This window comes from Megalops cyprinoides, chromosome 3 (assembly GCF_013368585.1).
Source record: "Megalops cyprinoides isolate fMegCyp1 chromosome 3, fMegCyp1.pri, whole genome shotgun sequence".
Taxonomy (NCBI): Eukaryota; Metazoa; Chordata; class Actinopteri; order Elopiformes; family Megalopidae; genus Megalops; species Megalops cyprinoides.
Window position 1 is genome coordinate 2,723,152 of NC_050585.1, and position 21,819 is coordinate 2,744,970.

At 42.9% G+C, this 21,819-nt stretch overlaps 2 protein-coding genes across 5 annotated transcripts; one reads left to right on the forward strand and one right to left on the reverse strand.

Moving 5' to 3' along the window:
* Positions 1-2,415: 2,415 nt before the first annotated feature.
* crfb12 (cytokine receptor family member B12) lies at positions 2,416-14,451 on the forward strand. Its single transcript, XM_036524679.1, has 9 exons — positions 2,416-2,623; positions 4,959-5,078; positions 5,909-6,099; positions 8,140-8,263; positions 8,928-9,097; positions 9,596-9,744; positions 10,226-10,388; positions 11,041-11,165; positions 11,437-14,451. The coding sequence occupies exons 2-9, from the start codon at positions 4,999-5,001 to the stop codon at positions 12,199-12,201; spliced, it is 1,767 nt and encodes a 588-aa protein (XP_036380572.1). The 5' UTR covers positions 2,416-2,623; positions 4,959-4,998; the 3' UTR covers positions 12,202-14,451.
* Positions 14,443-20,762, reverse strand: bicdl2 (BICD family like cargo adaptor 2). 4 transcript variants are annotated; one of them, XM_036524683.1, is made up of 11 exons: positions 20,707-20,756; positions 19,614-19,718; positions 19,017-19,196; positions 17,901-18,116; positions 16,961-17,077; positions 16,460-16,606; positions 16,020-16,166; positions 15,663-15,737; positions 15,482-15,564; positions 15,238-15,352; positions 14,443-15,048 (listed from the first exon to the last, which is right to left on the reverse strand). In XM_036524683.1, exons 3-11 carry the CDS (start codon positions 19,179-19,181, stop codon positions 14,872-14,874), a joined length of 1,242 nt encoding a protein of 413 aa, XP_036380576.1. In that variant the 5' UTR covers positions 19,182-19,196; positions 19,614-19,718; positions 20,707-20,756; the 3' UTR covers positions 14,443-14,871. The 4 variants fall into 4 exon arrangements, with proteins under 4 accessions (XP_036380576.1, XP_036380574.1, XP_036380573.1 ...); XM_036524681.1 differs by adding an exon at positions 20,087-20,219 and having other exon boundaries at positions 19,017-19,718; positions 20,707-20,745; XM_036524680.1 differs by having other exon boundaries at positions 19,017-19,718; positions 20,707-20,762.
* Positions 20,763-21,819: the final 1,057 nt, after the last annotated feature.

A 21,819-nucleotide genomic window follows, 5' to 3' on the forward strand; every position in this document is an offset into this window, starting at 1 on the left:
AGCTTGACTCCACTCTTAGCTTCGATCCCCATATTAAAACACTCACCAAGACTGCCTTCTTTCACCTCCGGAGCATTGCTCGCCTTCCTCTCTATCAGCGATGCACAAACGTTGGTTCACTCCTTCATTATGTCTCGCCTAGATTACTGCAACTCACTTTTCATTGGTCTCCCCATTAAATCCCTACAAAGACTTCAATATATTCAAAACTCTGCAGCCAGACTCCTCACCCATACCAAATGATCTGCACACATCATCCCCCATTCTTCATTAGCTTCACTGGCTACCAGTTCTGTCCCGGATTAAATACAAAGTACTGCTTCTCACCTTCAAAGCCCTCCATAACCTTGCTCCTCCCTACATCCGTGACCTCTTGACCCCCTACTCTCCATCCCGCTCTCTTAGATCCTTTGACCAAAATCTCTTAGCTGTCCCCCACACCAGACTCTCCACCGTGGGCGGCAGGTCCTTCAGTGCCATGGCCCCCAAACTCTGGAACTCCCTCCCTCAACCCCTTCACGACTGCCCTTCTCTTCCGTTCTTTAAAGCGCATCTCAAGACCTTTCTTTTCAATGATCACTTCTCCTGCACCGCCACTGCATAGCTCTACCCTTTTTTTTCCCCTTGACTACCATGTAAAGCGACCTTAGGTATTTAGAAAGGCGCTATATAAATGTAACATTATTATTATTATTATTATTATTACTATTATATGTATTTCATGTTTGAATATTGTATTAATGGAGCAAGCTAACAGAATTACTCACTTGTTCGTATACTCTCTCCTTTAGTCAAGTTGTTGAAACAGGGATCAGATGTCATTGGTGCAGAAAGTAAACCTATGGCAAATGAACTTGTATTAGAATGCAAAGAATGAACATCATATCTAGAATTGGCTGCAAATTATCATTGGTATCTCTCATACTTTTACCTAGTCTTCTCTCTGAGCAGCAAGGGGAGAGCACTCTTGCTGGAAGATGAGGAACGCTTGCAGGAGAAAGTCATGGCCAGGAGGCTGGACAGGCTGAGTGCTGCGCAGGCCTAGATGTGTCCACTGCCAGCTCTGCTGCTTCAGTGGGGGGCTCGCACAGATCACGGCGACAGCAGATCTTCATAACATGCATGGTGTCTTTTCTGCAATTGCTGTAGTTGCCTTAACTGGGAGATTTTGATGTCATTCTTTACCAACGTATGACAATTAGGTTCACTAAGGAAGAGCTGTGGTTGTCAATTCTGTGATGTTGTGTCACCTGAAATGTAAGTCTCTTAGAAAACTCACCTTTTAATCACATTTAGCACTTTCATAATACCTGGACCACATATTTGCATTGTGTGTGATTCTACAGTGAAAGCTTTGGTCTGCAATACAAGAAATGTTCACTTATGTAAATAATGGTGCACATCATCCACTGATTGCCTTTGTACTTGTACAGTGAAGTAAGTATTTGTTAAAGTCCAATTATTATAGTTGGTGTTTGGTGTGAATAGAAATACTGCTTTTCCCAATAGAGCATATACATCTCTAAAGATGTTTCTGCAGATGAGAAAATTCCCTATTACATCCTCCAGACCTATTGCCATACATTTTAGGTCTAAGACATATTGATAATTGAGCTCCCAGCTTGAAGTTACTGTCTAATTCATATAAATATATTAACCATACTCAATGATTGTCATTCTCACAATAACAATAATACTATAATACACCATAGTAAAACCATGATAGTAACTATTACATGTTAAACAGTGATATTACCATGTTTTTACTATGGTACTTAATAGGCAATGTGGTTGTTATGCTCTTACCATTGATGCCACCATGGTTTTAATAGGGTACTTCATAGTGACTATGTGTTTATGTTACACCCTAATACTACCATGGTTTGTACTGTGGTACTTAATGGCAACTAGTCATTATATTGCCAAGTATCAAGATCTCTGACATGTAGGTGTGCTGTGGGGGGTTGGACCAGTGGTGAATTCACATGCTCTGGTTTATTATTTCAATTTATGAAAACTGACTAAATATCCAGAGGTTTGTTTATGGACATTTACATCACAACTTCAGAAAATTGCCATATAATAACAAAGTGGTAAATTGTACTTCTTAAAATAATGCAGGCTATTATTCATTAATAGGCTATAATTTATCCATATATAAATTAATACAGCACCTTTTTCAAACATTGATAATGTTATAAATGTTAATCTCCATTAAAATATATATATATATCTAAAGGAGAGGTTAGAAAAGTGCTTCGAGGTTCACGATTTCTGCAGAGTTGAATAGGGCTATAGTTGCTGGGTGGTAAGATGGTAACCAACGGGGTGTCGTTAAGTTACCATTGGGAAATGTAACCACAACGTCATGAATTGGTAAGATCGAGTAATGAAATTAATGTCAAGTGACATAGCCATTATGACACCAGCATGTAAGTCGGAAACCCATCAAAAAGTACGAATAAATTATGTTGCCATTTTGATGTGTGCTAGCTGGGTAGCGTTTATTAGGGAGTCTTGAAATGGCTGTCGTGTATTTTCCGTGTGTTGGCGTGAACCTCTGAAATGAATCTACGGTCTCCCCGACGGTCTTATTGTTGTAGCATACAGTCTCACCTGCAAGGTAATCCACCACCAATAACAATTATTATAATATTTAACATTAGAACAACCACCTATCACATTGGTTTCCAGTGCCAATGTTATTAGACAGCAGGATCAAGTAGCTAGCTGGCTAAAAATCTAACGTGTGTCCTTTAGAAACCAACGTGTTGCATGCTACCTGCTAACATTTGTCTATTAGAAACTATCAACGTTCACCCTGCAGACTAACAAGCTAATGTTTGTTAGTTTCACTTTGCAAGCTAGCTCACTATTGCAAAAGCTGAAAATGTAATTTTGTAATTATATTATAACAGGATAGGCTTCAATAATTGCGATGGAAAGCTCTTTTAGACTACTTTATTGCCCTACTATATACAAGAACATGTGAATGAAAATGCAACTCTCTCCGTAACGCGACTGACCCCACTCACACTCAGCACTCTCACAATCATGGTTAAATAACTTAACTAACTCACTCACGCTGCCATTCATTCTCTAAGACATAAAAACCAAAACTTAGAACTTATCAACAATAAATGAACACTCTTAACACAGAACATATTTTGTAACACCCGCTAAACCAATTTCCCACAATCCCCCCTGGTCATCAGCGGCTGTCATTCGCTACAGTATTGTTAATTTTGTAATTTTGTTAACTGTTTGTTGTAACTGTAGTATACTACAAAGTGTATTTGTAATGTGTTTTGTTGATACTCAGAATACTTTCTCCATTTATCATCAGCTCTTGTGGCTGGATTTCCAGGGCAGCATCCAGCATTTGTAAACTTGAATCTTTAAGTGTTGTCACTCTCAAGGTTTCTTTGTCATTATTTACTGATGGACATGTTAATATTTTAAACTAATGCAGTTGAAGTTATTATTTTTTTGATCCTGTCATTGTGGGCTCCTTTGTTTTCTGTTGATTATCTGCATGATATTAATCAGACATGGGATTTCCTTGGACTTGGCAAGTCGATTACATTTTTTTTCTGTAACATCTAAGAAAAGTTATTGAAAAGGGTAAAATATTCCACTGCCTTCAAAAAACTAAAATTGACCACATCTAAAATAGAAACTAAGTTCTACTCTTTTTCTATCAGACCAACATCTTGAACTTTCTTTTTAACTCAACAGTATACAGTCATTTACTGTCAGGTCTATCAATGTCAGTGTGCTCAATGTGACCGAGCTTACAAATTATGCTCGCTCATTGGGCTCTACATTAAGCTCAAAGTCACAGATGACCAGCACTTGCTACCAAGAACATCTGATAGTACTGTGTCCTCAAACAGACCTTTCTCTCAGCTGAGAACTGTCTCATTGTGGAACTGTGCACATCCTGTCCCCGTACTGTCGCTATACTTACTGTATGCACTTTTGTAAGTCGCTTTGGATAAAAGCGTCTGCTAAATAAATAAATGTAAATGTAAATGTAAACATCTACAAGTGTGTGTCTGCAAACAATCAAACTATGTCAGTCATATCTCAGAAGTGTCTCAAAGTCTTTCCATGGCACTGTCATCTTCAAAGTAGCCCAATGTCTGCAGTAGAAATAATCCCTGAAAATCTTACTTTTATGCTTCAAATGTCATTGAAAGATATTTCAATGTCAATGATATGTCTTATTGTTCAAAGGTTAATATGCCCACCAAAATATGATCAGATTCAAAAGAGACAAGGGAGCTTCCAGGGTTGTGCAGAGGGAAGCAAACACAACTTCAAAGACAGAGTCAAAGTTCAACTTGGAGATAAACCTGATGCAGACTCACGTGAGAACTGGTCTGCTACGATTGGTTGCTTTTGGCGACAGTGGAACCTGACAGACAGGAGTTTCCTGTTTCCGTGTTCTGGCCAAGTTAGCACGGAACATATTTATACAACACAAGAATGCAGAGTGAAACGAGACTTAGCTGTTTGTCAGCATGGGCTCATGGTGTGTAGCGTGAGAGTGAGTCACATACACGCTGATGTTCGCCTGGCTGAAAATGCCAAGCTCACAGTTCACATAGGGGGAGAAACTGAGTTTGAAGAAAGTGCCAGGGGAACAAGCTGCCAACTTCTAATCTCTCTGCAGCATCCCTGGTGTTGGGGTTGTGTGAATGAAAGTTTTGTGGAAGTGCCTTTTCATCACGAGAAAACAAGTGTGAACACGTCCAGCCACGTCTGGCCGACCGAGACCTGTGGCCCAGGCCCTAGTGTTGAGTGGGAGTGCCAGCTGGGGAGCACTTCTCGGGAGGTTGAATGCAGGAATATGAATGTTTGGTGTCATGCCAGCACAAGGGAGGGTTGTCTGCGAGTGTGGTATCAGTAATACACGAACACAGCCATGACGTTTCGGCTCCTCCCTCTCCCAGATGCAACAGCTTGATCTATTACCGCTGAGAGTGCAGTCCTATGGATCTGACTTACAGGAAACACGGCTCCCACGGCAACACCTCAGCCCTAGTGAGTGAAGCACCAGGCAACAAAGCCAAGTGAGTTTGTCATTTTTTCATCTGACAAACACCTTGTCTCTTTCCTCCTTGTAGCATTAAATAGTCTTTGTTCTCTTCTGCCTGCTGAATATTGCTATGGAAAAGAGTGCTGGAGGGCTTGCCTATTCTGGACAGAATCAGAACCAAGTGTCAGTTCTGTGACTGCATTCATTTTAAATGTCAAAAAAGTTTGAGCATCAGGGCACACATTTCTGAGAGGGACTTCTGTTTGTGACTCTAGTTAAGTGGTTGTGATGTTTGAATAAATATGAACATGTACTGGTGCAAATTTAGAAAAACTTTAAGATCTCTCCTTTATTAGGAAGCAACAGTAGTCTTCTCAACAATGACGTGACATCACATAATTTTTGATCTGATGCATCTTGATCAGTACAGACTGGCATACCTTAAAGCAGTCCAGCAAAGTTTCTGACTGTCAGACAATGGACCATCCTTTCCTTAGCTTGTCATAAATCAAGAGCTGAAGTACAAAAATATTGCAATCATTTGTGTGATGTGTGGCTGTTTAGTGATGGGATTTGTATGAGGAAGTCCAGGCTTCCTTATATGCGCTAGCCACACCGCTATGATACTGTTGAAAGAACCCTTGCTGTGTTTCATTCAAAAAGAAACAAATTATTGAATGTTTAGCCAACATCTGGTTGAGTTGTCAACCAGTGGAATCAAAACAGGAAAACACCAAAAATTGACAGCTTGTTACCCAATGACATGTTATACAGTTAAAATCTGAGTAAGTATATAATGACAACATTTGTGGAATGTTTTGATCCTTGAAATCACAGTATCCCTCTCTCACTTCCTCATGACAGCCCCGCTCCTGTATCTGCACTTATTCCCACTGATGCTTGTTTGAACCATCATGGGTGGACTGTCCATTACGACACACCCTTGGCTGGGCTGAAGTTGGATGGACAGCGGCCAACTGGGCGCCAAGACACAATGACTGCTATCTCTGCCACTGGCCTCATCTACCTGCTCTGCTTGGCACTGATGTCCGCAGGTAAGCACTCCCACTTGGAACATGAGGTTTTGAAAGGGTCACAGAACATTGCAGTTAACTAGTTCATTAACTTAAAGTGTTTTGTGGACAAAAAGTTAAAATTTCTTAATGAATAAATGCATCTGGAGAACATAAATATCACTATTCATCATACTTAGGCAATGGATATGACAGTTTGGGCATAAAAGTTTCGATGGCAGATATAATTACAGTCCTAATGAAAAAAACCCAATGAACATATTTTATGGTTTTTTTTTTGTAAAATGTGGCAGATATTGCTTGTTACATTTATTTATTATTTAGTTACATTATTTCATCCATATTTAGTAGAATGAATTAGGTAATTTCTAAACATATTCCTTTATACACATACAATTCCATGCATGCCAACGAGTAATTGATACTGTGTACTGTGATATATGTCATACTTTGTCACGATGAATATGAACATCAAAACTCTTTATGTATGTATGGTTTAAAAAATGTGAAGTACATAAATTCTGGATACTGATAAAATGTTTTTACCATCTCCACCTGGAGATATTAACCCCAATTTGTTCCATATTTGTGATTTTTTTTAAACTGTCCATCCCACTGAATCAGAAATACCAGATTGCAGTAACCCACGTTTTTGCAGTCTTACTGTGTGGAGGCCACAAGTCAGTCATTGTTGACCGGGCACAGGGCCCAATGTTCATCAGTGTTCACCAATACAACAGAATGAGAGAATGTTTAATTAGCAACACCTCAGCTGGATTCAGTAACAATGGTGCTAGGTTCCCTATAACAGTGAACTGAGCTTTTGTGTAGATTGCCCTGATAGATGTCTGTGATTTGCTAACTTTTGTGTACAGAAGACATTCACTAGAGACCTCCAAGTATGTCCTGGGAAGGTGTGCCTAGAATACTATAGAATTCCACCTGCAATTGTGGATGGCAGTCTGATTGCATGGCACTGCATTAATGAAGTCCTTGGAACTCAGTTGTTGCCCTTCCTGTGGGCTCATCCTGATGTGACAACATTCACATGTCTGTAGGCTGCTTTTATGACAATAGCTTTCTTGTGAGATGAGGATGTTATAGCAAATATCCATTGAGCTTGGATGTTGTGTGGCAGCTGAGGCTCAGCAGTCAGCAAACTAACACATGCTCACCCAGCTTGTAGGGGCGGAATGAGACAGACACCCAAAGAACAGCATGTGAAACCTGATGCAAAAAATGTGTCTCAGGTGCACAGTTTATAATGCATCCAGGGGAGGCTGCGTGCATTGACAAAAGTCAGCCAGCCTAATGGAGTTAAAGATTCCATGTCCGTTAAATAAAACTCCATTGAAACTGCAGAGGCTTGAATTTTTGCCCATAATACATTTGTGACTTGCTGCAAGCATATGCAATAAGTTTCTTTTGATGCTTTATACTCCTTATCCTTCCAATATTGTAGGGTACCCTTTCTGGTACCTTGAAATAGAGAGACACACTGAGTGTGGTACTCCTTGCCCAGGCTTATTAATAATACAAAGGTGAAGTGTTCACTTTTCCACTCAAGCCTGTTAAGATCTGTGAAATCAGAAACTTCCAACATAACAAATAAATTGGAGTTTGCCACTTTTAAATGTGTAACAAAACAGGAAATTGAAAATATATATGTGCACACATGTAAGAATTGCCTGTATATTTGTAATACAATTCATTGATATCTATTAGAAATATATTGATGGTACGTTATATCTTTGCTATCCCTTAATCTGCATGCTTTGCTATTCATCACTGTTTAAAAAGCCACTCACTCTGAAGGAAGTTCAAATAATTACATCTATACAGTGCAAAATTGCAAAATTTTTTCTGTATTATTATCTGTTCATCTTGAGAAAAAATGAAGGAGGAAACCAACATTTTACTTGCATTGTTTAATTCTGTTTGTTTTTTGCGAGGGCTCTCCCCATGGAGTGGTGCGGGCTGCTTACCGCTGCTGCTGGTTGCAGTAGCTTTTTTTTTTTTTTTTTTTGCGTAGTGTCATATGTATGTCTTTGTCTCTCACAGGCCAGCTGTTGCCCCCACAGAATCTGACTGTGGATGTGCTAGACTTTAAGGGCGAGGCAAAGTGGGATCCTGACCCAGGAAATCCATCACACACTACATATACTGTGGAGCTGCAGCCAATTGGGTTAGTCTGAATGCTTTAAATATACTGCCTAGAAACTGATTTAAGTGTGAGTTATACATCCTAATACATACACTATTATTGTTATTTCACAAATATATACATTATTATATGCATTATAAATTATTAAATTAGTTTTTTTTATTATTCGATTTTACAATGATCAATGACTTAGAAGTTGTCATTTTTATGTATTACTTGTTCAAAAAGCTAGATATTAACTGAATCAATTCAGTTTCAGAACCTTATTTTAGGGTACCTCAGAAACAAACCTTCAAGACTCGAGGTATTTTTCCAGCTCTGACTCTGTGATCTGTGTGCTGGAGTCAGAGGTCAGGATGCTTTGGCTAAACACCTCTGCATGGCATAGCTCCAGTGGCTCAAAGTAAATCTCATCTCTGTCAGAATGCTGTTTTTGAGGCATACGGCATACACGCCTTGCATGGCCTTTCTGACAGAACGGACTATCACTTCAGACATGGGGGTGTGTATGCAAGTGGTAGCCTCTTAATTACATATTTGGGGAAAAAGACACAGCATCATTTATGCTGAACCAAGTTACGCTGTTTTGTTTGCATTAAAACCTCCACCACTGATTTGAAGTTCAGCTCTGTGAAAGGATTGAAATGAAAATTTTAAAAATTCCCTGTCTGCTTTGCTATTGAAGAGAGGCATGGACAAAGAGCTGCACTGACATAACAGCCACCAGGTGCCCTCTCATCTTTAGCCTGACTGTGGATGACCTGCTGAAGAGCTACTACGTCAGGGTCAAAGCCATGTACAGAGGGGAGAGCTCCACCTGGACTAACCATGACACAATCCAGCCATATGGAGACAGTAAGTTTCATTTACATTTAGTCATTTAGCAGACCCTCTTATCCAGAGCAACCTACAATCACCAGAGTCACAACTGATAGTAGGAGTCATTACATAACATACAACATTCATACCACACTACTCTCAGTATATTTTAAAGCCTGCCCATGATTTACACCTACATTTTCATTTTGCCATACTATTATTTTCTTTACCAGTATAGTATATTATATAATTAGTATACCTTATATTACCATGAACCATATAGTACATGACATGTTGTATGAGTACAATATATAATGTTATATGTATACTGTACAGTGAGACCTTGAACTTGGGGAAACCTTTTGTTCAGAAACATTGAGGAAAAGCAGCAGAGACAGCTTTTTTAAAAAGCTTCTGTACAGATACTGCAAGTCTGAAGAAATGATTTCCCAGGGTTTCATTAGTTCTTTAGAAAGTCTAGGAGCCCTTTAAGTGATGTCTTTTGAGACATTCCCTCTCTGTATGTTCTCACAGCTCTATTGAGTGCCCCCATCATGCACCTCTCCTATCGTGAGCGGAACATCTCCATCCATGTCGACATGCCCCAGAGCGTGCTCACCGTGCGCCCTCAGCTGAAGTACTTCATCCAAGTGTTTGAGGAGACCGACTGGTTAAATGTTTCGGTAATCATTACAGCCGACTAGTCTGTGTCATGGTGCTGTACCTACAACATGGCAAAATTCATTACATTTGGCATTGACCTGTGGTAGGAGGGTGAAAAAGCAATTGTCCTAATCAAGGCTTGATGCACGGTGAATGAATGTTTGGAGTAAGGAATGATCTGATTCGGTACATTCTGCCTCTGCCCTGACAGCTGTGAAAAAGTAATATGTGTAAATTTATGGAAGTGCATCCAGGATTGACATTTTTGTGTAATTCTGTGTATTTACTGCAAACTAGTCATACTAGTGTACACCTGCAGTTCTCCAATTTATAGCCTATTTTTGGACATCTGTTCCAGATATACAGTATATATCCTGTATTTTGTGGAGGCAGCCCCTGGCTTAACCTGTGAAATATAAAATGGGGGGAATTCCGAGAGGTTGCCTCAAGGGTGGGGATTTGACTGCATAAGAAAATGACCTAACATGTCTCATTGCACAGGGAAAGTGCATAAAAGGAGAGATTGGAGAGTCCTCCCGAGTGTGCATGAACCTGACCCCGGGTCAGAATTACTGCGTGAAGGCCTCGGCTGTCCTTGCCCAGCAGCAGCGGAAACAGCACCTTTACTCAAGAGACTGCATCTCCTTGCCCAACAAGGCCTCAGGTTCACAAAGTCCACCCTGCCTCACATCTGTGAAGCACTGTTCATATCGTGCCATCGTATCTGAATGTGCACAGCCTCTAAATGTATTTGCCCTCCTTTTAAGCGAGTGTTACCGCTAGTTATAGAATAAACAGTGGGGCAGACTGGAAATGTTGGAGTGCAGTCATGCAGTCAGTGCAGTCATGCAGAGTAGTTCTTTAATGAACCAGGTTTTGTTCAGGTCCATAGGTAAACATTGGAGTGTCTGATTGTGCTTTAGGGCCACAGAGTCCATTTCAGCCAATACACACTCTAAAAGGCGAATCTGATTTTCAGCATGCATGATGCCCTAAATCATGACAAATTTGAATTTCAGCTTGAATCTCCACTCCCATGAGTACCTCTGTTTACCGGAGCATTACATTTTCCTGTTGATGTCATCTTATAATGGGTAATGACATAGTAGCTAATCAAATGGCATGCAGGCAAATTCCTCTGACTACACCAGTAACAAATGAACTGCCAACTATTATATTGACGCAAACAGTCTGCTAGTGCAAGCTGCAGCCTTGACAAGTTGCCACAGTACTTTGAGGAATTACACTAACATTGAGAGTAGGGGCTTTGTGCACAAAGGAGGTGTGTTTGATGTTTGACCTTCCTACTTCCACAGCAATTGTCTGGCATGCAGTTATGGGAGCCCTCCTGCTGCTGGCTGTCATAGTGACACTGATTCTGACAGCCTTACACTACTACCTGAAGCCCAGGTCATCTGAGCTGCACATGCCCAAGTCACTGGTATGTGTCTCACTGTACCCAGCTCCTTGCCTAAAATAAGAGTTGTAGCTACCCAAGTGTTTCTTTCTAATATCCTGTGATCAATGTTTCCTGTGATCCTGTGTTTTTATGTGTATCACATATGAAGTTAAAGGTATTATTTCACCAAATGTGTTATAAACTTTTTTTTGCATTTCCACCATCTCATGCTTTGTAGCCAGGCTGATCATTTCCATGATCGTCAGTAGTATTGTTTCAGTACCAGTGATTTTGCTGCGTCTCTCCTGAGCAGGAAATGGTTAGAGGGGCGAGCGGGGCCGTGGCTACTATTTTGTCCGAAGTCCCCATCTTGACTGTTTACCTGTGGCACACCTCGGCTTCCCTGGAGAGCTGCCCAACACTGCCAGCGAAGCAACCCTTTGTCCCCTGTGAGTACGAGCTCAGGAGTTGCCACATCAGTGATGAGGAAAGCAAGGGTCACAGCAATGTTCTGCCAGGGCCTGCGGAACAGGAAAGCCCGGGCAATTGGCCTCTTCCACTGCCCTGTCCTTATTTGGAAGCATTGGACAATGACGGGGATGGAGTCGAGGACTGGGATGAGGACGGGGACAAGCAGGGGTACAAGAGCTGCAGCTCAGAGGGCACAGGCTGTAATGCAGAGGCATTGCTGAGGGAACAGTGGGGGAACGGACGCTGGCAGCTGGAACAGGCCCCCAGCCTGGATGTACCCATGACTAGCCTCAGCCTTTGCATAGACTCTGGAGAAGAGGCAAGCCGCGAGACGGGAGAAATTGATAGTGATGGAGAGGGAGGGGCCGATGTGGATGAGGGGGCAGAGCTCCTGGGTTGCTCCTTCAGAGACTCCTTGGGATATCTGCCTGGTGCCCTGGAAAACTTTGAGGATCCGTACGCCCAGAGGTCCGGCTCCACCTACATCAATGGGTATGAGCCCCGTCCGGAACCTAGCTCCCAGGATCCCTTCCACTCTGCCCCCAGGATGACGCTCAGTCCTGCCTCACCCATATTTGAACAATCTGTGCTGTATTTAAAGAGGTGATGACTTATATACATCAGCTCATATGTGAAACTCTGCATGGGGGAGCTGTCTGGGATCGTGGTTAGAGAACATCCCTCTCCGTTGTTTTAAAAGGATTTAGATGGAGATAAGAACCAAAAACACTGTCTCCACCCCAAAGCTGGTGTGCCCCATTTTCATTTAAGGTGGTAAAGTCCTGGATTTGTAGTCTCGTTTTATGTTATTGACACGGGTAAACATGTTAGCTGCAGTGGCGGGTCCAACTGCATTACTCACATACCGATCATTGACTTCAACATTATTTATTTGCTTTGCTGGTGTGAGTTACATTTTGTACATCTGGATCAATTCATGCCTTCAAGAACAATGTACCATGCAGGATTCAAACCTCACAAGTTCTGTTTCCTGATCACTACTAAAAACGGTGCTGCTGCCACCAGAAAGTCCCAAACAAAGGCATTATGAATCAGTTCATTAGAAGAGTAAAGGCATTTACAAAGGACTGTGGTTTGATGAACCACTCTTACAAAATGTTTTGCTTCCTCTTAAGGTTGGTTTCTTTGTCATGCCTCAAGACATTTTTTTAAAGACCTACTTTGAATTGTTGTAGCTTGATATACTGAGGAAGCAGGAGGCATTACTCTGTACAGACTGAACATTATATTAAATTTTTTTTAATCTGTATTGTTGATTAAATCCTTTTTAGTTACTGTTCATGTACAGTATTTATATATTTATAGTATGTGTTGACATTCCATCTAAGTCAAACAAAACACTACACACAAACAAAATAATGTATTCATTTGGCTACCAGCTTTGACACACAACCAGCTTTGTAAGTACAAAATAATGGATATATATTACTGCCATAAACATTTAACTTATTTTAATATTTACAAGCCATGGCACACATACACATTTATGACATTGTACAAAATATTATGAGGGGAGCCAAAAAAATTCCATCCCCTGAGCATGAAGAGAAAAACTTCAGTTCAACCATATTGCACTGTGACTTATACTTCACTTGAAAAACAAATTTAAGCAAATTACACTTTTAATTACTTGCAGTTACAGCTTACAGTTTTTCCCCTGAAATTCAGTGACTGCAAAATTCAGAATGTGTTGGTAACAGAGTTAAAGTAGCAGGGCCGGCTAAAGGCATAGGCCATATAGGCAGTTTCCTAGACCGCCACCTTCTGGTGGGCGCTGGTCGCCCTCAAAGGAAAAAAAAATTTGCCGGTGGGCGCCCTTCCTCATTTTCTGCCTTGAGGTAACTGTAAGGTTTGAGAGACCCCATACAGGGTCTCCTCCACTATCCCACAAACACAGAGGTGCCGACATCCTAGGTGCCAACACACTCACACAGACAGACAGACACAGACACACACACACACACACACAAAGGCTGCCATAGATTGTTACCTGGCTAGGCCTCTGGTTGAGGGCTGAGCGTCAGACCCCCTGCGGACCAGCAGGAAGCAGGTAACAGAGGTGATTGTCAGAGTCAGAGAAGGTATATAAAGTGCCTCAATGTATCAACCGGGGTTCAATTACTCCGCGGACTGTTTTTCTGTGACGCTTTGCCAATCATTGTAAAACTTTCTCGTTGCAACGCCAATAAAACCATACCGACCTACAAAACTACATCGGACCTGCGCCTCTTCTATTCTTGCATAACAAATGAACAAATAAAGAAAGAAAGAAAGAAATACACTTTGCACCCCTGTTCCTCACAATTTTTCATCTGCCCTGGCCTGCATTTGTACTGTGCGCACTGAAAGTGGGGGATGGGTTACCGTTTAATGCGCATCACAGACAGCCCAAGCCCGGTACATAAGAAGTGCCAGAGATTGCTAGAGTGACTGACTGACTGATGGACAGATGTCAAGAGGCAGATATCTATTTTCACATTTTATTTCATAATGAAAAGGTCCAAGCCTTCAGGTGCGCAAAGAATAAAACGGAGAAAAGAGGAGGACAAGAAAGCCCAATAAAGAGGTATGTCGTCTTCTGTTAACATTAAAATGTCGTTTTGTGTGTAGATGTTTCATTTGTAGTACCTAGCTAGCTAAGTAGCAATAAAGCCAATTCTAGATAATGATGCTACAATAGCTGCTAGCCTCAGATACAGATTGAAGGATATGAATCTGAATGGCAAGCCAGGAGCTAGCTATCTGGATAACTGCTCCTTCCTACAAAGTAAGGCACTGTACTGAAATTTCGCTGACCAATATCAGTGATAATGGCTAACGCTATATTCACAAAAACAGATTTCAGAACCAAGTGCCAGTGTCTTGGATGTTACTAACAGGTAAAGGTAGTTGGTAATATTTAACAATTTACTCATTCTTTGATATGTGATTCGTTTGTTTGAGAAGTCATTTTAATTTATAAAAATATATATATTTGTCCTGAAACCAATGTGGTGTCTGATGTTTGTTGTCCATATTTTTACTGTAGAATGAGTGGGTGGTAATGAGGCAGTACTGGTAGGGTAATGTGGTGGTGGTGGTGATGTGTGGGGTGGGGGGGGGGGGGCACCAAATCCTAATCTTGCCTAGGGCACCAAAATGGCTAGAGCCGGCCCTGTAAAGCAGCAAGCTGTGCCTAAACTTGTTCATTCAGAGTTGGGGACCAAAGTGTTTTGTGGCAGGTGTGAATCCAGGCCTTGGCCTCAGAGTGGCTCTTTCAGTCACTGCTGAAGAAGGAAGAGAAGAACCCCCCCTTCCCGTTCTTCCCTCCCTCTCCTCGAACACGCAATGAACGGCTTGTGGCAGAGCCTCGCTGGAGTCTGGCCTTCCTCTCTCTCTCCCGCTCCTCCTCACGCAGCTGCACCTGCTGGCAGATCACCAGACGCATGTCCTCCTGTGGGTGGGCAGGGTTGGGGGGGATTGGATTTACAGACAGAGAGGAGAGACAACAAGCAAGGGAGGTAAAGACGTGAGAAGGAATCGGATGCTTGGCCTGATAAACAAGTCCCTTAGTAATACACAGAATTCATTAGCGTCAGTGATAACTGCTATGTGCAGAGGCTGTGCAGAGATGTACACTTACCTGCCAAGCATCCACCTCCTGAGATAGGGCCACCTTGTGTTTGATAGTATTGAGGAGCTGTTGGTTGAGGGAGTCACGCTCCTGACGCACCTTGGTCAGCTCTGCCTCCAGGAAGCTGGGAAAAGAAGAAGAGAGACACACAGGATAATGTTTTCAGAACTTCTTGAACTTCTCTGAGGTCTTTTCTTGGTAGTGTTCTATATCAGACACAAACAGAATGGCCCCAGTGTTTGGGGACCCTCACCTGTAGCTGGGCTGCCCAGGGGATTGCCTGAATGGTTGCAGCTCTACTTGTAGAGACTGCAGTTCCCCCTCTCTAATCTGCAGCTGTAGAGAGTGAAGAGTGAGAATGTCAGCTCAAAATCAGATGCATTACAATATAATTACATTTAAATTACATCCTGCTGTTCCCCATCAAGGCACACCTCTTCTTTCAGCTCCTGAATTTCAGCCTCTTTCTCTTGCAGGATTTTGGAATGAACCAGAATGGCCTCTTTTGCCTAAAAAAATCAGATATTCCTCATTATTACAAGGACTCATCTGAGGTAACAGAAAACGTTACTGGATTAATAAAAGCTTTTTCCATGGTGCACTGGTGACTGAGACACAGAGAGGAGGCAAAAAGGGAGACAGTTGGAATATGCATAACATTTTGTGTGAAAATCAGACTGCTTCACAGCTTCTGAAGGAAAGTTGCTCAAGCATTTACACTTGATCTCTTTAGCATTGTTTGGCACATTTTACCTTGAGCACAGAGATTCAGAGGTTCTGAAGTGCGGTACCTGGGACTGCTGAATCTCACATTGCAGTGACAGTGGGAAGCACGTTGTCTGAGTCAGGCTGACCTCCTCTCCTAGGGCTTGGACCCTCTGCTTCAGGGAATGGTTCAGTGTGTGCAGCTGGAAGACCATGCTGTGCTGCTGGTCAAGCTGTGGGAGGCCCAGACCCAGGCACTTAGACCTTGTCCCCTCTCACGGCATCATTCATCCTTTCACTCTGCCAATGGTGTCTCTGCTTCTCTGTCTTCTTTGCAGCTACTGTATCTAGCTCTGTCTCATCTCTGGCTCCGTCTTGTGGTCACCCATGGCCTAAGCCCAAGCCTCATTCTCTGAACTCCGCCCCCAGCACCACCCTCCCTGAACTCACCTCTCCCTCTGACTCTTAGACTGGTGTGCAGCTCTGCCACTCATAGCCATCAAGTGCCAGCCTCCCTCCAACTTACCTCTGCCTCTTTCTCGCACAGAATGGACTGCAGCTCTGTCACTCTTTCCCTCATCCTCTCCCTCTCTGCCCGTAGTCTGGTGTTGTCCTCTTGTACAGAGTTCAGTCGTTCCTCAGCGTGGGCATATCGCTCCTGTAACACCCTGTTCTACAGTGAGAGAGCAGGGTAGTATGGGAAGGGTGAAAGAGGCTACTTCAACAAATGTGTTCCACTTCACACATAGAAATGAAATTTTTTTTACTGACTGATTTGTCAACAGTGTTGATTGACAATACCTCTTTAGATCTGAGAACAATGTGAGGTCATTCTGAGTTCAATTAACATTTTCTAATTATAAATTTCAAGGAACAAAAATTATGCATGTGAATGCTTGAGACCTTGGAATGTACAGACATGTGTGTGTGAGTGTGGACATAAGCATGTGTGTGTATGTATGTGAGTGTGTGTGCCTGTATGTGTGTTAGTGTTTATGTGTATATGTGTGTATGTGTGAAAAAGCACCTCTGCCTGTAGACTCTCCAGCCTAGCAGAACTGATGGAGTTGCTGAAGCTCCTGTCTTCCATGTCATCCCTCAGAGAGCGCAACTCAGAACGCAGGGTGTGCTCCAAAGCCACAGCCTGGGAGAGAGAGAGAGTAACCACTCTACATAATGCCACATCCACACAGAGAAACTCCACATGGTTACTCCATCTCTGTCTGTGGATTTGTCACTACTTTTCCACCACAGCTTTTCTCCTCATGAGATAACATTTGTATATTAAATTGTTTTGCTGTGTTGCTCACAGACAAAGCAAATGTTTTCGATTTTTTTTGGGGGGGTGGAGGGGGGGGGGGCATCCGCTTTTGAAAGGTTAGTAGATGATTTATTCAGAAATTTAACTAAGGAGCTTTTGATTTGATCATATATCATTTGAGAGGGAAGAAAAAGAGGAGTGGGGTTTGAGGGAGAGAGGAAATGACAGAAGGGAAGTTTCTGTATGAGGTACAATGTCCTTTCCAATGGAGGCAGAGGTCATCTCAACCTGCTTAGCTACATTCCACACGTCAGAGAACAGCAGAGAGGCAGGCAGACAGACAGGAGGAGGAAAGGTGCTGAGAATGACGTGCATGCGTACGCATGTGGGATCATTTTTTTACTGTTACTGTGTTACACTAAGGATGAATTCCTCTCAAAGACATGAATGAACCTCTGTGTTTCCTTTGTACTCTGCCTGTTAACTTGACTTTATTCAGAGATACTGACCCTGTCATCTTAGTGAAAACAGGCTACTAATGTCTGTACAGAGTCACGGAGTGTGTTTATTTACCCCATGTTGGGGCAAACAGCTGTGTTATGAGCATCACCTGATTCTGAGCACTCTAGTGAGCTCAGACCAAACATGGATTTGATTACAAAAAAACCACACACAAAGGCTGAGAACAAAACTGCTGATTGGTTACCTCAGCAAGCTGCTCCACCAGCCTGTGGTTGTGATTGGACAACTGAGTGAGCTGCTCGCTCTCCTCCCGCCTGTGGTCTCGGCCCTGGCTCCGCTGTTTGTCCAGCTGCTCCCTGAGCGAGGTGAGGTCAGCCTGCAGCTCTGCCTCTCTCTGACTGCCCTCTAGTTCTAGCAAGTCCAGCCGCTGCTGCAGTATGTGCTTCTCCTGCTGCAGGGCCTGACACACATGCTTTACCGTTTTAATGACATCAGCCATAGCAACCCTGAATCATGGCCATAAACTTATTACAGACAGACATAAACATTGTCACCAGGCTGTAAGAATTTACATTAGAAGTACATTCTGAAGTATGTGATGATAAGTATTAGTGGAGCATTATGGCCATATCGGCATGTTCTGATGCATTACTGGCACTGGTCATGCATTCTTTTACATTACACTAATTCACATTACTAGATGATAGTTTTTACTTTTTTTACATTTACAATTTTTTACATTTACATTTACATTTACATATTACATTTATATGGCTGGGTATTTACTGAGGCAATTGTGGGTTGAGTTCCTTGCCCAAGGGTACAGCTGCAGTGGGGAATCGCACTAGCAACCTTTCCTTTATGAGCCCTGCTCCCTACCATTGAGCCACACTGCTGTCTTTATTATTAAACAGTGTGTATAAGAGTCTCTGCCCAATGAGTACACGTAAACATAATGAAACAGTGACACAACTTCTTACAGTGCATGACCTGTGAAAACCTGTTGTTTTAAGCTGGACATGATCTTCATTTATTCTGATGACTGTTTGGATGCGCTATGTTGCATTTACTAAGGTCTTACTCTTCTGCAAGTCCTCTTAACACTATATCACCTGCTAGTGTACTATGCCCTGTTATTTTTAATATTAGTATGGACACAACCAGCAACAGGTGATTCTGGAGATAGGTATGGAAATTACAGTCATGCTGCCTCTATTGGGAATGGTATGGAAATCTTCTATGATAAAATCATGCCTGTTTCACAAGAGATAGGCCTCTACAAACGTGCTTGCTCACTGGCTTTGTTGGTCACTTTTTTCCTTTTTTTCTTTCCTTCTGAAATTCCAGAGCTGGCACTCACCTCGATGTCCCTCTCCCTCTGCTCCAGCTGAGTGGTCAGCTCCTCGTTCCTCTCCAGCAGGGCCCGGCCCACCTCTGCAGCCAGGATCAAGTCCCTCTCCAGCAACAGCCGGCTGTCATCATCCTGGGGGGAGCCCAGGGGCTCCTTCCCAGCCATAGGGGGCATCAGGGATCCTCTTGGCTGGGAGGAGGAGGAGGAGGAGGAGGAGGAGGAGGAGAAGGGGAAGAAGGAGTCCTCCAGGTTTTGGGAGGGCAGGCTGTCTTTCCTGGAGGAGATCATCTCTCCTCCATCACTTCCTGAGTCTGGGCTGCTCCATGGGACATCCATGGCATCCTGTGACCCTGGCAGGCTCCAGCCACACCCCTCCTCTAATCCTTTGTGCCTGACGTTTGACCCCTGTGACATGATCACCACGGTGCCGTTCTCCTCAATGTCTGAGGCTTATTCAGTGACCTTGTCTCTGGATGTCCAAGTTCACTTTTTTTAGCAAAATTCACTATATGGCCACAGTGGGAGAGGAGAGAGAGTCATGGGGTAAAATTCATCCCAGTCACCCTCGCTTTCCCTCAGCTCCACGGTGAGTGTCAGCTGGGTTACCTTAGTGACAGCAGCATTTGTGGGCGCTGTGGGATCCCTCTCAGGCGAATACGCAGAGTGATGGCTGTATTCAGAGCACTGGTTGTCACCACTGTGTCCCCCCCCCTGTGAGGAATGCAGGAAGTCAGCCTCCCAGTCCTTCATGGTGCAACTGTTACACTGCTGTGATCATAGAGTGGTCATAGGTCACTGCCCTCTCTCTTCCTGTCTGAAACTCTTTCCCTCTCCTCCTAGCTAACTTCTAACAGTGCACAGGCCACATCTGAAAATAATGCACATTGCCACCTTGTTCCTTTGAATGAACAAGTATTTCTCTCACCAGCAAAGTATAACAAGCAAATCAATAACATTCCATAACACTTCTCTGCAGTGTCACTTCAGTTAAAAATATAACACACTTTATATGTATGTGAGGGTATTTGCTAGCTCCTTGTCAAACCCAAGAGTGAGAAAACGAAAAAAATGTAGGTAACCTAATCTGCTGTTGCCTGAAAACCAGTTCTATTGTTTTCTTTGTCCTTGTTCTTGTAGCAGCACTATTCAGGCTTCAGGCATTCCAGCAGGCATTCACTCTGCCCTTACTGGAACGCAACTCCACCTCAAAATCTGAAAGACAGGTTTTTTTGGGAACGGAGGTGGGATGGTTTGCTAAGGTGGCAAGCTTTCCCACATTTACAACCCCTCTGATTCACCAGTTTCTTTTCCCTCAAGACAACTCGACTTTCATTCATTTCATTCATTCTTTCATCACCTGTCAGCACTATTTATCGTGACTGAGTTTCTTGTCGTATTTCTGGTTTGCTCTCTCAGTTCAGTAAATGGTATTTACTTACCTAGGTTTGTTTTCAATAACTGGCAACCACACAGAAGTCTAAACCATATACACTACAGCAATGCCTATGCTTAGATCCCAGTATCTCCAATACTCTCACCTGTCTGCTCAGGAGAGGTCAATACTAGAAAAAAATTACATTGAATCTACACAACTATATTTAAAACAGCAGCAACAAAGATATTTCACCCTGATCTATGACACTTAAATAGGACAATTTCTACATCACTTAATGTTTTTCATCTGTTATGTTTTTCTTACCTGAGCAGCTTCTGAGTTCGCTCTGATGGTGAAATTGCTAGCAGCTACTTCTGGGCCCATCACCCAGGCTCCGCCCTCTCTGGGTGGATTTCTTTCTCTTCCTTTCTTTCGTCAGGGAGTGCCCCTGGGACAAACGCACATTCAGGGAACAGGTAATTCACACAGATGCATGCTGGTGAGCTGAACGTTTCAGCAGGTGTCGTCCCTGAGGGTGGGGACATCAAACAGACAGCAGGAACTAGGGAAAACACATATATGCATGGGCAGGTAGACAGAGAGAGACAGGAGGCACCTGAGACTGCAGTCTGCTTCCTTGTGCTTGATTCCTACTACCGTGCACCACAGTGGCACCCAGTGGGAAATAGAGGCAACTACCTCACACAACAGAACAAGTTGCGTTCTCAGAGTCCTGTTCTATGGTGTACTGGAGAGCACATGCCAACCACTCAAAGACAGAAAAACCTGGGCTTTTATTCCCCCTTGGGCTTCTGCTCTTGTACCCTTTATTAAGAGTACTTAATCTGAATTGCTTCAATGAATATACAGGCTTCTGAATGGATGATATGTGAAATGTAAGCCATTTATAAGTTTTGATTTAGAAAAATTGCCAAGAAAAAAGAAAATGCAATGTAATCTTTTGCTGTTTTTGTGGCTACTATAAAGCACAGGTGTCATGTGATGCAGCCTTAAAATTGAGCAGGAACAGATCTGCACACATGTGTAGCAGACCTGAAGTGATTAGCTCATGTGAGTCCTGCGTAAAGCCATAGGCAGCGGGTAGCAGGTAGCCGAGCGGTTGCAGCGGCTACGTCACTCCCCCGAGACCTGGTTAAGTAGCGTTGTTGCCGACGGGCTAACAGCAATTTGCCTTTAGCTCAACTGGTAACGACGCTGGCTGTAAGGGGTTGGTAGCGAGCAGTGAGAACCTCATTCGAAACTGCTCGCTCGCTGACCCACATAACATCATATTAAACACAACGCAAGATCCCACCCGTTACACATGGCTACCTTGCAATTGACCCTGGACCCTGGGCACTGCGAGAAATAATGGCTTGCAAGGCGAAGCAGGGCAGGCATTGCAGAGTATTCCTATGATGGGAGAAAGGAGAGCAT